The sequence below is a fragment of the Amblyomma maculatum genome, chromosome 4, assembly GCF_055883805.1.
Source record: "Amblyomma maculatum isolate TAMU_Amacu chromosome 4, ASM5588380v1, whole genome shotgun sequence".
NCBI classification, from domain to species: Eukaryota; Metazoa; Arthropoda; class Arachnida; order Ixodida; family Ixodidae; genus Amblyomma; species Amblyomma maculatum.
The window spans coordinates 45,058,502-45,075,472 of NC_139347.1; the positions used below are offsets into that span (position 1 = coordinate 45,058,502).

General features: G+C 44.8%; 2 protein-coding genes across 2 annotated transcripts in view; one reads left to right on the forward strand and one right to left on the reverse strand.

The window, feature by feature from the left end:
• The window catches only part of mus301 (mutagen-sensitive 301), a 39,754-nt gene that overhangs the window by 19,407 nt on the left and 3,376 nt on the right, over positions 1–16,971 (forward strand). The window contains exons 12-16 of the mRNA XM_084601288.1: positions 356–545; positions 5,187–5,341; positions 6,708–6,803; positions 13,024–13,197; positions 15,970–16,083. Of these exons, the coding sequence (XP_084457414.1) occupies positions 356–545; positions 5,187–5,341; positions 6,708–6,803; positions 13,024–13,197; positions 15,970–16,083 (729 nt within the window). The remainder of the gene's footprint in view (positions 1–355; positions 546–5,186; positions 5,342–6,707; positions 6,804–13,023; positions 13,198–15,969; positions 16,084–16,971) is intronic.
• Positions 7,307–10,414, reverse strand: LOC146190904 (uncharacterized). The gene has a single exon (XM_084601287.1). It carries the CDS (start codon positions 9,887–9,889, stop codon positions 7,415–7,417), a length of 2,475 nt encoding a protein of 824 aa, XP_084457413.1. The 5' UTR covers positions 9,890–10,414; the 3' UTR covers positions 7,307–7,414.

Sequence of the window (16,971 nt, forward strand, 5' to 3'; positions counted from 1 at the left end):
CACTGGCTGGGCAACTGTGAAGGCAGTTTGATATCACAGCAGGTTTTCAGTGTTCTGTGAACATGGCTCAACAGATGATGGTGATGTGGTTAACATGCCTTCTCTGTGTTTTGCTATCTTTTGTCCGTGAGCACCTATGTCTGTGTGAAAGGGCTTCTGCCATTCGTTTGATCTATTCACTTCCATCTCTCCATTAATTCGTTCAAACACGAGGGTACCTCTTGTTGGCTTATATGGGTCATCTGAATATTAATGTGAACCCCTCCACTGCAGCGTCGCTAATCAGAATCAGCTGCTTGATGCTCAAAGACCTGGAACGTCATATCACTACTAATAGAGGACCTCTGGTTTATAGGTATCCACAACTGAAGATTCTCTGGCCACCATAATGGATTCAACGCTGCTAGCTTTGCAGCAGCGAAAGGAAGGAAAGAATCCATTGCAAACCCTGCACGAGGCACTCAATGAGCTCTGCGCTGCAGGTCTTGTACAGAATCGTAGCGGAGAGCTGTGCACCAGTCCACTGGGGCGTGCTGCATTCAAAGGTTTGAACTGCTTTTATCTTCGGCCCGTGGGTGAACAGCTACCGCAACTTTGAACAAAGCATGTGCTGATGGCATACTTATGTCGGCAGATGTAAATCTTTCTTGCACTTTCGCAGTGAATGCTTTTCAGGACAGATATAACAAATAGCACAAAGCAGGGCACTAGTAACAGCTGAATTTTTATTTGGAAAGTAAGTGATGCATATATTACTCAGTTTGCTTGTAGCATATTTTGTAAATGGTGCTGGCACACACACGCTCAAGCTCTTCACAAGTAGGGTAAGAACTGCCGTAATTTATTTTTCTGCCTTCTTTACTGGGAACTAGTACTATCACATTCCAAACTTTAACTTACACTGTTCTTGCTGGTGTGTTCATTCTTTTGGTGGGCTCATTCTATTGTAGTTAGCTGCATGTGTTTAATGTCATTGTTTAAATTCAGGTAATCCACACATTACCTCTTCTTTCTAATACTTTGCATGTGCAGCAGTTTGGACATAGTTTTAGGTACAGCCTAGCTGTGATATATCGAACACAGATAAATAGATAGATTATTGGCTAAGTCAAACACATACATTATGAACTACAATTTTGCTGGCAGTTTGATACAGTAAAATGTCGTTAATATGGCTTTCAAGGAATGAGAAAAAAATGTTCAAAATGCAGTAAAGATTGAATTATCGAACTTGCTTAAAAAACTGGAGTAATTTTATATATACAGTGAAAGCTCGTTAATTTAAACCTGGATAATTCACGTTTTCAGATAATTTGAACTACACCAATTGGTCCAGCCAAGCCCTATAGAGATCTGTATATGAAAAAGCTTGTTATTTCGAATGCAAGTCGGTTCCGCTACGGATAATTTGAACTACGCGCTGCCGCGTCTTGGCGGCTTAGCACACAGCGCGTGGCCAAAAAAAAAAAAAGAAGACACCTCCGCGAAAGAGTGGCATAGTTGAAGGCTGCGTACGTCTGAAACAGGGACGGAAGATGGAACCAGATAAAACCATGGAAGAGTGGGTAAAGCCTAAAGGTCTCTTCGATTTGGCTTGCACTGGCTGCACTAGTTCTGAAAAGTGCTGCACCAAGTGGTCACATGAGCGTGCAGTGCCAGTTCTGACACTGGCGTGTGATGGCAGCTGCTAAAACAAGTACGCAAATGTAGGACTCTGCAACCTAGCAGACGCGTAAGCGCAGTATATATATTTCAACATCATGTATCGCGTGCTATGACATGATCACATCCAATTTTGCAACAATGACGTTGACTGCAACCAATTGACCAACGTATGCGCGGCTGCACGATTGGTATATTGTCCTGCGACGATTCCATTCATGTGCATGGGTATGAGAGAACATTGTTAGCAGTTGCCACGAGTATTAGTTTAAATAAGACTGCCTAATGAAATGCTTGACTGGTTCAGCGGTATAAATCCAAGGAATTCCGGTCTTCTGTCCAAAAGCACGAAGCTTTTGGACAGAAGGCAGATGTTTTTTTTTTGGTAACAAGCTTTCGATTGCCACAAAAAATTTGGTCTACAAAAGTCATCAAATTGTCCTTTTAAACTATTTTTTTTCCATTGAATCCTATGAGGAACCAACCAAGTGGTGTCACATCATTCATTTTATCCAAGAGTACATCTTAATCAAGTTTGACTTATGTCTACTACAAAGTTAGATAACTACACAGTCACACAATCACCCAGTGGCAAAACTGAATAGTTGACTGTTCTCTTGATATATCCTGTTTGGAGTGCAGTCATGTTCAACTTGTGTGCTTTTTACGCTGACTTCTTTGCATCAGTTGAAAGTACAGTGTTCTAGAATATTTGTAGTGCGCTCACATGGCGGCTGCGCTTGGTACATTTCATATCAACCGCAACAGATGGCGCTGCTCGCAGCATCAGCTGATGCTGGACAGCGCGGCGAAGTAGTAGGGGTACCGTGCATTGCTGCATTTGGCCCATAAAATGCAATATTTGTGAGATGTAATGCGCTATATAGTCATTTTGGTCTATTTTAACATGTGCAGTAAAAAAATTAACACCGTTATGGGAGACCTACGGCGCATGAGCATTGTTTTCCTATGCAGATGCGTTTGCGGAGAGCTCACATACCAGCGTGAGCTGTGCTGTCAAAATGTGCACAACGGTTTTGATAATCTCACGATCATAGCAACTGTGTTTCCACGGTTAGAATACCACTGCGCTTGGTGCATTTCATATCAACCGCAACAGATGGCGCTGCTTGCAGCGTCAGCTGATGCTGGACAGCGCGGCGAAGTAGTAGGGGTACCGTGCATTGCTGCATTTGGCCCATAAAATGCAATATTTGTGAGATGTAATGCGCTATATAGTCATTTTGGTCTATTTTAACATGTGCAGTAAAAAAATTAACACCGTTATGGGAGACCTACGGCGCATGAGCATTGTTTTCCTATGCAGATGTGTTTGCGGAGAGCTCACATACCAGCGTGAGCTGTGCTGTCAAAATGTGCACAACGGTTTTGATAATCTCACGATCATAGCAACTGTGTTTCCACGGTTAGAATACCACTGCGCTTGGTGCATTTCATATCAACCGCAACAGATGGCGCTGCTTGCAGCGTCAGCTGATGCTGAACAGCGCGGCGAAGTAGTAGGGGTACCGTGCATTGCTGCATTTGGCCCATAAGATGCAATATTTGTGAGATGTAATGCGCTATATAGTCATTTTGGTCTATTTTAACATGTGCAGTAAAAAAATTAACACCGTTATGGGAGACCTACGGCGCATGAGCATTGTTTTCCAATGCAGATGTGTTTGCGGAGAGCTCACATACCAGCGTGAGCTGTGCTGTCAAAATGTGCACAACGGTTTTGATAATCTCACGATCATAGCAACTGTGTTTCCACGGTTAGAATACCACTGAGTAGAAGTTTAGTATGACTGCTTAGTGAGACACATTTCTGGGACCCGCTAAAGGACTGGATAAATCTTCGCCTCATACGTTTAAAAAGAGCCTACCTAGACTGCACACTATTGGCAGACACTCCTTTCCAGCTTAATGCAAGTTTTGCGGCATGAACCTTTACCCCACGGTATCAGCTGGCCAAGAAAACCAAGCCATACCCCGTAAAAAACAGCGTGGGCGGATTGTGGGCCGGCCCTCTGCAGTGTTGACTTTGTGTCACAAAGGATCATAATTCCCTAAACCATATTTTCTTAAATAAATGTATTATACTACACTAACATTAGTTTTTTGCCCTTATCGGTCTACAGTGGGAATGGACGTTAAAGTTTTTCCCAACCACACACAGCTCTCAACATTAGTGCATTGCTGCTTCACGAGTTGAGCCAATTATATATATAGATCTGATTAGTCTTAAATGATATAGAAAACTAAGAAGCTTGAAGCTCACGCAATACTAGTGTTCATACTGAAAATAAAAAAATAACATGCATTTGTACCAGAAGAATTGGGCTGGAAAGGTTGAATACTTAAAATATAGATATTTACATATTGGCAGAACACGTGCTATGCGCAGGCACACCTCATGAAGCTTTCACAATCTTTGAATGCATGGTTCCTCTCTTTTTCATGTTTTTCACAGCTCATTTTGTAAAAAAAAAAAGAAAAGGCACATATGATTTAAAACTGTATTCATTGTTAATGCATTCTTAATTAGTAAGCTCAGCTAAATACTCACTGTACCCATTTTGTAGCATGCACTTCGCCTTCACTAAGCTCAGCGAATCCAAAATATGCTATCAACATGAATGTTGTTTCTTGCTGAAGCATTCTGTAAACATAAGTCTTCAAGCATTCTCGCAAAAGAAAAAGCGCACTGCATGAATAGAGAAGCCCGCCTGTGGCCCTGCATCGTGTCATTGACCCAATACTCTCATCTTCAGACGACACGGTCAGAGCAATCATGCATTCCCAGCACTTAATTTTTACAAGGCTCTTTCATGCGACACATCCAGATGTGCGAGAGCCGCAATTCTTTCTTTGTGGTTGTCATTGTCATGATGCAGCAAGACACATCAGCGTTAGACTAGTTCTTTGGAAGCAATCAGAGCATTTACCAATCCCGTCGTGGTTGCAAGTGATTACGGTGCTTGAATGCTGAACCCAAGGACCAGTATTGAAATTCCGGCAGTGGCGGTTGTTTTCGGTGGAGGTGAAACCATGGCGGCTACGTTCAGTGCAAAGTTAGTTCGTGTTATAGAACCCCAGCCAGGTGGTTGAAATTTCCAGACCCCTCTGCTATATGGCGTCCCCCAATACACACGCATCGGCATTCGGATGTTAAACAGTAAAATTGACGTTGACTATGTATTCCAACTCACAGTGCACATTGAGAAAATTGTGGAGTGCAGAAAAAGCACACAGTAATACAGCTATGCATATAAGGTCGGTGGTATTTGCATTCGAAATCACCACGAAGTGAGACAAGCTTTTCAGGTGCAGGGATACGGCCCACTGCCCCCTTCTAGAACACTGTAGTTGAAGGTCAACAGTTGTGAGCCAGTCTCTTGACGAGTGAGTGCCTCGCACTGCACCACGCGTGGCGGTCTCAACCCACCCAGATTTCTGTCCCTGTTCTCTAGCTTGCCAGCTTCGGGCGCGAGCACATGCATTGCATTAACCACATGCAGGCTTTGTGGACCCAGCGATAGCCAGCCTGCTGCAGCAGGAACTGTGGGCAGCCCTGTCATCTCTCTCGCTACGCTGTCACTTGCACCTGCTGTACCTGGTCACGCCCCGCCAGCTGCCCAGTGCCAGGCTTGATCCTCCAACCTACTATCGGCTGGTGAGCACTTGAAAGGGTGGCTGCAGCGCGCATCCACCTGAGCGGAGTCAGAAAAATGCATGGGATGGCATTGAGGTGAATTTGGGGGAGGCTGAGTGAAAGGCAGTGACAAGCTTGGAAGATCTGCCGTAATAATGCTGGTGCAAAACAAGACTAATTTAACCAAGGTTAAGGGTCTTTGTCTGGAAGCAGCCTCAATTTCATCGACGACAATTAAAGTGAATTTTGATTGTGGCTTTGTGCTCTGGAATAGGCTGTACAAAACGCTATTAGGCCACCCGGCCCTACTGCGTGGTGGCTTGAGTGAGGACATGCACATTTGAGCGTTGGATAGCCAACACCAGGTCAGAATGATGTGGCAGCTAGTGCTCCTGTTGACAGTGAGATGCCTCCACACGCTTACTCGCCTCTGTACTGTGGGGACTTCACTGGCTTCCACGAGAGAAGTTTACTCTTCCCTGCACCTTACACGCCTATAATGAGATCAGTCTAACTGTACCAAAGAGCAGCAAAAAGGAATTTGGACTATAAATATAAGCCAGTTGCGTTTCGAAGCAGATTAATGAATGAAAATAGATAACATTATATTTGTGCAAAAATGGTAATATTGTTTTCAACACGTGGAAGTATTGTGATTTACCCCATTGAAATGTGTGGGTGCATTGCTGCCAGAGCCATAAGGCGTGACAAGCTAGCTTGTTTGAGCAGATGGGGGAGCAAGCATGTCAAGGCATTGGCCAAACTTTGTTCATTATCATATTCTGTGTTAAGAGTATTTGCACAGTTCAACTTATGTCATCATTAGTTATTGTTTTGTTCCTACTGATGTCCACAAGCACAATATTATCAAAAAGGAAAATGGCTGCTAACACATAATTTTGCGAAAGCTAAAATCTGATATTTTTCTTGGAATATTAAGCTGTGTGCACGAGTCACGACTATCTGATAGACCTGTGTGTATAGTCACCGACGCCATCGTAAACAATCATTATCATCATCTCATGCACAACAACATCTGCATTGGATCAGAGCTGCCGGCACATTTATTGAAATTATGACATCACTGGCTGTTCTTTATTTCATTCCTAATACAGAAGAATGGTTCTTCCCAATTGCTTTCTTAATGCTTTTTCCCATCAGAAATGAGAAATGAAAAGTGACCAAGCTTGAAACTCTCACAATTCCTGTTCTGATGTTTTTTTGTTGTTTTCTTTATTGATACTGTTAACCCTCGCTTGAGGGTCGACACAGGGAGGGTATACAACACAATGAACAACATTAATTACTCATGTTTATTGCAAATGCACAGTTTCATTGTTGGAATTTCCTCTTGTTGCTTAATAATGTGATCCTTCTTGAATTGCAGTACACAGACATGAAACCAGAAGAGCTTCAAGTGGCTGAACTCATTGGGGTTTCAGAAGCCCTCGTGACCAGGTTGGCTAGTGGACGCATGCTGAAGGTGCGATATAAGGGTTGAAATGTTGCTTGCAAGTCTAACCAGATTCTGAGGGCAAGTTAAGGGGGGATGAGGGGATCGGAGCAAACTTTTTTATTTTTTGACTTAGAGGGATGAAATTTGGTAGGCTGGCTTGAAATAGCATCAAACAGAAAGATATAAAGTTTCAAAATGATAGCTTCAGTAGTTTTTATTTTACCATTGTTTATATGTTGGTAACATGTTGCTTGCTCGTGGAAAGCCTAGCATGACAGCAAAATGGGCTATGGGTCTGTAAATGTTCTTAATAGTTACTAAGAAGTGTGGTCTAGGTCAAGATTCTCCTTAAATTTTTTTAAACTTCTCTGCTCTTTTCCTAAATGACTTATTATACATCTTCTCTTTATGTTTAGAAGGTATCGTGCTCTAATTACTGTGTAATAAAAAAATGGTGAGCCTAAATAGCAAAGCTGAGACTGTCTTGATGTAAAGCACATTTCAGCAATTACAACAAGACAAACGGGATAAAAATCCATGCACCCATTGCGATGCTGCGCTTTCCACAAGCAAGGTGGTAAGTTCAAAACGAAGTTTTGAGAAAACAAGCTCGAAAGTTCCAAACTGGCACACACTGTCTAAAATGCTCCTGCACTGTAAAATTTCATGTCTCTGGCAGCAGGCAATTTCTTAGACCTTTGTCCTTTCAAAAGATGGGCTTTGTGCGCCTTCTTAATGCGCTGAGAGTCTTTCTCGGCGGCCCGCTGAAGAGAAAGGGCTCCAGGGCGCAGGCCCAATGTTGTGCACAGGTTTGAATATGCTCTCAGATTGCCTGAGTTGTACTTCAAAATCGCCTCGTGCACTGCTGTTTCCACAGCGAACAGTGAGGCATGCTGGTCTTTCGATAATAGTGACCAAATCACTGAATGGAGGCTCTCAGCCGCATTTTGAGTTTTGCCTCCCCTGCACCGGGCCAGCAACTGAGGGTCTGAGAGGCGCTGGTACACTGGCAGAAGTGCTTCAGCGACCTTCGGTGATAACTTGTACTTGTGAGGGGGTGGTGGTTGTCCTTCTGCCTCTGCTGATCGATGTTTGCACCAGCTGAGGGGGCCAGGGGGACACAGCTCATGATGGGGTTCACCATCCGTCGACGTCACATGATAATAGGTCGACATTACTGCCCTTTGCATTTCTTCAACTTCTGAGTGGTTCCGCAGAGCGAGGCCATAGTAGTCAGTCAATTTTTTCATCAGCTGCTGTGTCAGGCCCCCCTTTCCACCTAGTGGCTCTCCTTTTTTAGCCTTGCTGACCAGGGAGCGAAGTGCAGCACCCATCCGTTTTTTCACGTGATTTATGCAGTCCTCTTTGGAGAGCTGCACAAAACCATAAACTTCTTCGTCACACAGAGTGCGGAACATGCGGCTGTCCCCATCACAGACTATGTTTGTGTACCGGAGATCATTCTTGCTCAAAGAGCGCCTGAACAGCTGCAGTGCAGCCTCCACCTCCATTCGTCCAGAATTCACATCAGTGTTTTTCTGGCACTGGTGCTGTTGCTTCCACTCAGCATAAGTGGGGTCACTTTCAGCTGGCTGTCTGCTGCACCCAAGGCAGAAGTTCGAGAGAACCACACAGTCTAACACAAGCCCTGTATGAAACTCAATTACACAGCCAACGCCAGTGTGAGAACTGTGGCCACGTGTCAGCCATGTACCATCGTACACGACTGTAATATTCTTCGAAAAGGTAGTTTCCATTTCTGTGTACACCTTTCTCACTGCCTCTACAGCATCTGCAAAGATGTTGTTTGCAGCTGCTTCTGCAGCAGGCTTGAAAGTTTTTTTTAGATGCTCCTCATATGTTTTGTGGTGTAATCCTCTATGTGAAACATTCATGGTGGCCCAGAAGTCATTGAGAGCAGTTGGTCCCTTACCAATGCTCTTTATCGCTTGAATTGATCTGATGTTGATATCAAAGGCTCTAGAACCACTCTGCCTTTGTGAAGACCATTCAGATTGGAGGGCACCACAGGAAATACACGAAAGTACCATCTTCACAGCTAGCCCTAATTTAGTTTCCCGATGCACTGTTAGGCCAGGCTGATGACAAATTGGGCAAAGCATGGAACTAATCAGCGAGTTCAAGGCTGCTACTTGCACAAGCATAAATTCCTCTTCTGGAGGTGCGGAAATGGCATCTTCTCTTGAGTCAGTCAGCGCAAACTTGCGCTCCGTAGCTGAAACCGCGCGAAGCGATTCGCAAACACTCGATGCTTGCACCTTTGCCGTTTCCGCGGACACAAATCGTGTTCTGAGGTGAGCTTGAATAGTGCGACGTTCACTGGATGAATATTCGTCACTGCGATGATCGGCCACCGGCGAGTCCGTGGAAGCGAGCGTGCACCCGCGATCGCCGTAACTCGTCGATGGCTCGGCCGCCGGCGCGTCCGCGAAAGCGAGCGCGCGCCCGCGAACACCGTAACTCGTCGATGGCATAGGATTGCCTTCACTCGCGGTTGTCGGCTGTGGACACATTTTGGAGTTGAAAAACACATCGCGGAAACGTGTCTCCACTGTGCAGTCAGGCGGTGATGACTGTTGCAAGACCACTTCGCTCGACGAGCTTGTGCCGGGACGCTCGCATACGGTGACATTCACTGGCGTGTCGATCCTCACCGGCGAATTAACGTTGCGCCCACGGCTCAACGGCGAGAAATCGTGGCCCGTCTCACCTTCGCTGGCTGGTGCCTCACCCGACGAACTTGCAGTGGCACGTCCGTGCACGGCGAGACGCACGTGTGCGGCGACGCTCACTGGCATGTCGATCGTCGCTGGTGAAGTAACATTGCACCCGTGCCTCGACAGCGCAGCACGTTGTTGGTTGTTCTCACAATCGCTGGCTGGTGCCCAACTCGGCATGAGATCGCACAGCACATTGGGAGAGAGATCGCGTAGCACGTTGGGCGCGTACTCCGCCGATTCCGAACGGACGCTCGGCTCGGTAGAACCACCTGTTGATGATCGCCGCTTCTTCCTTGCTGTAACAGGCTTGCGTTTTCGCTTCCCGTAAGCATGCTTTGTCCGGAACTTCTTTTCGAACGTTCGCTGATCCATTGCACGTGGTCGAAGACTCGAAACGCAAGAAAAAGAATTGCTTTCCAGCGGCGGACAAAGCAGACGCTCCTTGCGCTGGCTGCCATTATTGCCGCGGCATCAGCCAATGAGGAGGCGCCTAGCAACACGTCGCGGCGCAGAGCCAATCGGGGCGCGGTATTCATTGGCTGCTTCGTGCTGCCGTCTTGCGGATATTCCTTTTTTGTGCGCTTGCTAGCTGGCGGAGAAGGGAGGGAGGGGTTGGGACAAAGAGCTGAAGAGTCGGGCTTTCCAACGATGCCAAAATGGCGGCGCTCCGTGGCGGGAAAGTCAAGCAGTCATGCCGTGAACTTGGCAGCTTTTTCGCGGTTCGGGAAGAATATCTCGACGCCGGCACCGATAAATATATTTATTTAGACTACTTAGAGTTTGTTTTTTGGTGAAATATTTCAGGACAACATAGAAATAATGTTGTAGATTCCGAAAAGCGCACTTTTCAAAAATCGATTTTTTCCGCGATTTTCGCGATCTGATCCCCGCATCCCCCCTTAAAGTTGGCCTGCATTGATAGGTTGCCACAATCTAACAACAAAGACTACTTTGGCTGAAAATGGAGCTTCTATAATGTGGAAACAAGCAAACAAAAAATAAAATACAAGTGTTGCCAAGCGCTGCCTGGATTCACGGTAGACTGTGTTGAGTCAACCACTTTAGCTGAAAATGGAGCTTCTATAATGTGGAAAAAAAACAAACAAAACGTAAAATACAGGTGTTGCCAAGCACTGCCTGGATTCACGGTAAACTTTGTCAAGTCAACATTGATGTTTTGGGCGCGGATCCTTGCCTCATAGCCAGAAAGAGTGATGTGATAGATCTTTACCTAGGAGTTGAGAACACTAATTGGTTGGTGTTGTCCTTGGTGTTTCTTTGAGCCTGGGCATCAACTTCACTGAATGCTATATGTGTTGGTGGGTGCTACGATTCCAGCAAAAACAGTTTTGTGTACAGATTGTGCGAGTTCTCATGCATACTGAATTACGCATTTTTTCATAGATTGGCAGTGCTCTCTAGTGTACGGCACATTTTCTCACATGATGACAGTGGAAAACTGGGTGTCCATACCAGCCAGCAAATCCCCTCAACCAGAAAAGCCCCTCAACTGTAGACAACATTATGTCTCCCATCTGTTGAATTTTATGTACGGCAAAACGACGATAATTCGAACTCTGGTAATTTGAAATCTTGGATACAGTGGTCTGCACTGTTTATTTTAATGGTGTGCCTTGGCCTAGAAGGTTAGGTTACCAACATCTTGGCTATTTTAAGTACTGTTCTGTAAGGTCAGCTTTCAGAAAAATTACCAGAAAAATCAGAAAAAAATTTTGCTGATCTGTTAGCGGCATGTAAGGCAGCTTTAGATGAGCGGCAGGTAGTATACACCCATGACGGTGCCTGTTCCTAGCAGGATGCACGGGACCCCACGCATCAAAAAGAGTTAATTTTTGTGCAAATCAGCTATGCTGCTAAATTCTAATCGAGTGCTGTTTGCCCGGCACATTCGCGTTAGCGGTCACTCTCGCGAACAAGTGGTATGTACAGAGAGCAACTTTCAATAATTTATTTAATTATTAATTTTTATTATTGTAATAATTATTATTACTATTAATCAACTGTCATTATTGTAGATAATAAACGAATTATTAATTTCAATAATGATTTCAGACACGTGCGCATGCTGTAGAATTCAAAACTATACAGCTTGGCAGATTTGTTACAAGTCATTCAGGCCACAATCGAGTGAGGAAGAGCAGGACAGAGTACCATTTTGCTTTTGATCTCTGCTGCTATTGTAACATGTTTTTTAATTGCTTGCTTTAAGTTGCGAGCGTCTCACGATGTCATCCCATGCGGAGCAAAATGCGATGACCGGATGAAGCATGGTGTATGCGCAGTGCGATCTTGCAATGAAATATTTTGCCTGGATCTGATTTTTCTTGCTGTATTCAATTAATTCAAACATTTTTCATGGCCCCATTGACTTGATTTAACGGAGCGTTACTTTGAATGCTTTGGACAGTCACTCTTTGGGCTACCATGCAACAGTTGTATGCTACCAGATGCCTCAAGGTTGCCGTAGTCTGTGACTTGAGACAACTGTGGTTTTATACACTCAATGTCATACAACTGAGCTCGTCAGTTGTTTGTACTTGGACAATTGCAACATTATGTATATACTATGAATAAGACTTTATTGTGAAATATGGGGTGATGTAATTTCTTTGAAGTATGCATGATAAACTGGCACAGGTAGCTCTGATAGCCTTTTGCAGTACCTCATGGTCTTCTCTATGGCTCCCTGCTCTTCCTGCACGACGAGAGTAATAGCAGTTGTTCTAGGCCCTCGTGTCGGGTTCAAACATTCAGTGCAGAATTATTTGCTGGCGCCACATATATGTAGTCCAGAAAGAAAGGGAGAGGGTATCCTGAAAAGATTATTTCATGGATATGCTGCAGTGACTGAATGAATAAGGGGGCTTATTATGAAACTGGCTGACCAAAGCTGGAACCGTTACTGGTTTTTGAGAAGCGGGGCAACATATTGAGTTAGAATTCCTAGCATAGTGGATGAGGGAAAAAGAGTGTTGTTTGTACGCAGTTTGGGTTATTGTCAGTTCATATAAAAAGAAACAGAAAAAAAAAAGATTCAAACAGTCAAGGGAACACAGGAACGAGTGCTGCAAAACAGAACACTTTGTACCAGGATCAGAATAAAATATCCACTTTCTGAAGTGCTCCTTATGGTAGAAATTATAAAGTAGACCTATTGACTTCCCTTTTGAAGCAAATGCAATCATTGGAGGCTTTATTCTTTACATCTCTGCCACTCTAAATACCTCGAAATCATGCAGTATGCGCACATTTTCATCTTGGATGCACCTTTTAGATGTCATGTTCAGCTTTCCTTTTCTGTCTTTTTTATCAATTTTTTTCTTTCCTTTTCTGTTTTCCGGCCATTGAGGGTCTCTGCCTGCCTCTTATCGATTGCCATGCAGGCTAGCACAAAGGCAGTTGTATGCGAAAATTCGAGAAGCAGGTCTTTGCTTCCCAGTTTCCAGTTAGCAGCAGTTTTGTCTTCTTCCTGCTCTTCTCGGCAGACAAGCGAGCAACAGCTGCTGCAGCACTTCTACAAGACCATGCAGCTGAACGACCTGTGGCACCAGAGAAGTGTCTGGGAAGTGGCCGCCAAGTACAAGGAGCACCGAGGGCAAGTGCAGACACTGCTATCATCGGCGGCCACTTTCGCCTCCGCGCTGACCCACTTCTGTAAGGTACGACCTGCAGCACTCTTCACGCTAGTCAAATTGCGAAAGAAAAAAACAAAAAAAGTAGCTTGTTGCATTTGTGTGTTGAAGGCAGGCTTTGTGGCCGTTGTCATGTGCCTTTGTTGCAAATGGGACGTCAAGTTTTATGATGATGCTTTGGTAGTTGCTTCTGCCAGGCATATTCTAGTCCCATGTCTTCAGTGATCATTAAAAAGTGCGTCCCCTTTCTGCTTGCTTCAGCTGCTTTTCCAAAGCTGTACAGCTGTTCTCTTGACTTTGTTTTCTGCGCTGTACGTGTTGTCCTCTCCTGTCGCTATGGCCGGGGGAAAACTTAGCATCGTTCCAAATGTGTCGTGTAAAATACATGCGTGATTTTTTATCAAAATTGTGACGCAACCTTACTTCAGTGTTCAGGGTGGTGTCACACCATTTCTCTTCCCTTTTAGGATCCATCTGCTGGTCAAGTTAGTTTGTGATAGCGATTCAAACTGATGACATATACATACTGCTTCAGGGTGAAGTTAGCATAAAAAACGAGGACCAAGGTCGGAGAAAGATACAAAGCGAAGGCTAACCTTGGTCCTTTTTTTTTACGCTAACTTCACCGTGAATCAGATTCTGCTTGCCCGATTTTCCACCTTACTACACTACACCTCCTTGTCCGCAAAAACCAACTTGAACAAAAAATATTTACAAAATTTGTAGAACGAAAAGGCGGTGTCAAAGGCCCTACTGCGTCTACTCTTACAACGTAGCTTGAGCGTCCCCCTAAATTTTTCTTTCTTCACTGCATTGTAGGGGAAGGCCTAAAGAAACAGCCCCATGGTACCACTGCGTGCACAATACCAGTGCTTAGAGCTGTGTTTGGTTTGGTTTAATTTATGCTGCAATCAAGCAAACGATCAAGCAGGGTTTCGGAAGCGGTACTCTACTATCGATCATATCCATACCATCAATCAGGTGATAGAAAAATGCTCGGAATATAACCAGCCCTTATACATAACATTCATTGATTACGAAAAAGCATTTGACTCAGTTGAAACCTCGGCGGTGATGCAGGCATTGCGAAATCAGGGGGTAAACGAGCCGTATGTGAAAGTGCTGGAAGATATATATAACGGCTGTACAGCAACCATAATTCTGCATAAAGAAAGTAACAAAATTCTCATAAAGAAAGGTATTAGGCAAGGAGACACGATCTTCGCAGTACTATTCACAGCTTGTTTAGAGGAAGTATTCAGAGACTTGGAATGGGAGCAGTTAGGGATAAGGGTAGATGGAGAATACCTCAGTAATCTGCGATTTGCTGATGACATTGCCTTGCTAAGCAACTCGGGGGATGAACTACAAATAATGATTGATGACCTAGACAGGAAAAGTAGAAAGGTAGGCTTGAAAATCAATATGCAGAAGACTAAGGTAATGTTCAACAGCCTCGGGAAGGAACAGCAGTTTACATTAGGTAGCAAAATACTGGAAGTAGTAGGCGAATATGTCTACTTAGGACAGGTAGTAACCGCAGGTCCGGACCATGAAAAGGAAATAACAAGAAGAATAAGATTGGGATGGAGCGCATTTGGCAAGCACTCGCAGATTATGACTAGCAGCTTACCGGTATCGCTCAAGAGGAAAGTATACAACAGTTGCATCTTGCCTGTACTCACCTATGGGGCTGAAACGTGGAGGCTAACCAAGAGAGTTCTACTTAAGTTGAGGACAACCCAGAGGGCTATGGAACGAAAAACGGTAGGGGTAACATTAAGAGATAGAAAGCGTGCAGAGTGGGTCAGAGAAATAACTCAAGTTATCGACATTCTAGTGGAAATTAAGAAGAAGAAATGGACATGGGCAGGACATGTAGTGCGAAGAGAGGATAACCGATGGTCGCTTAGGGTAACAAACTGGATTCCAAGGGAAGGAAAGCGTAGCAGGGGACGGCAGAAAGTTAGGTGGGCGGATGAGATTAACAAGTTCGCAGGGTTCAAGTGGATGCAGCTAGCACAGAACCGGGTTAAGTGGAGAAATATGGGAGAGGCCTTCGCCCTGCAGTGGGTATAATCAGGCTGCTGATGATGATAATGAATTTATGGGGGTTAACGCCCCAAAGTGACTCATGTTATGAGAGATGCCGTAGTAGGGGGCTCCGGAAACCGACATTGCACCGACATTGCACAGCATACAGATGCCTCGTTTTTCGGCGCCACCGAAAAGCGGCCGTCATGGCCCGGATTCAATACCACATCCTTGGGCACAGTAGTCAAGCACCGTAACTGCTGCACCATCGTGTTGGGGTCTTAGAGCCATGTGTAAATTGCGCTGTTCACTTAATTGGAATCATCTCATACTCGTGTGATGTTGCCAGACTTGCTAAAATTTGCTGTCGACCTCAACATCACAGAAATCAGTGACACCCGCTTATAGTCGAAGCTGTAGCAAACATTCTTGAGCTGAACACCCAGCAGATCTTTGAACAGTCAGCTTGTTACCGAGTGCCACAGCCACATTTCCTTTAATGTCTCACATGCCCAGACAGCAGAAATGTGAGCTAGATCTCATTTCACCTCAATAGCTTGGCAGCGCAGCCAGGAAAATTGTAGGATACAAAAGCCTTGTCTGAAGAGAAGGTCTTGCAGCTGGCTGTATGCTAATAAGGGGAAGCAATCTTATCCACCTGCTTATCTATCGGTTGTGTCCCGTGCAAGTCCTAATGCCACTTCATAACCCTCCGGAATGGAGTGTGCCCCGCAAACTGCAGCAGTGCTTTTCCCTTCACGTCAGGAACTACCCGAGCTGTGGGCCTACAGGGTGCTATTGCCAGAGTTCACAGAGCGCCTCTCAAACTGCGTCACAATGGAGCTGATGCCTCTCATGGAGTTGCCGAGCGTGAGGAAGGTGAGTGCACATGCTTTTTCAGCTGGTAAAGTGCTCATGGGTGGTTTTTATGTAGTGCATCCAAACATGGTCACGTTGCGATGCCTCAACCTAGAAACATACTTTCTGCATCAAATGCCTATTACAGGCTGTGCGCATTGCGAAAGTTACTAAAAATAGCAATGCCACAGTGACTAGGCAGCAGCTTGTGTTATCTGCACAGAGGCCTATAAACTTGATTCATAGACACTGTATTAGCCCAAGTTGTCTAATTAGCTCTGGTAACACTGGCTCGAGACTCCCGCTTACTGCTGATGCCAGGCCAGATACTTTGGGTCCAAAACTTTCACTTTCAAGATCATGGTTGTGGCACTGGGACTTAGCAGACTAAGCTATCATTCATCAAGTGAGGAGTGTTTTTTCGAAATGACCAACTAGGCTGAAACTGAGAAAAATGCAAGTTATCTGTTGCAACTGTTGCGCTGTACAAGCTGCTGTGTGATACAGCTGAATCTCGACGAGACTTTGGTTGGCATCAATTTGTAAAATTCCTTGGGCAGACTGCATTGTGCACACTCGCCGTGTTATTTCCCGGCTATGCCTCTTTCACTCTTTCTTTTATCGCTCACCAAGACATTTGTTGCTGCAGCCACCCCCACGTACGTCATCCCGCCTAAACCACAGTAACCCAATAGCACGCATTAAAACCCGCACCTCCGCAATGAGCAGTTCATTTTTTCCCGACGCCATAGTGCTCTGGAATGGCCTTCCCGACAACGTAATTACATGCTCCGATCGCCGCCTTTTCTGCGAGAAACTGGCTAATCACTTCTCATAAACATATTCATACTGCGACACCGAAGTGCCAACTGTTCCTTGTTTTCTTTTTGAATATTTATTTTTTGCTTT

Bases quoted from the DNA above. Each gene is read 5' to 3' on its own strand.
- LOC146190904 (XM_084601287.1), bottom strand. From the start codon at position 9,889: ATGGATCAGCGAACGTTCGAAAAGAAGTTCCGGACAAAGCATGCTTAC.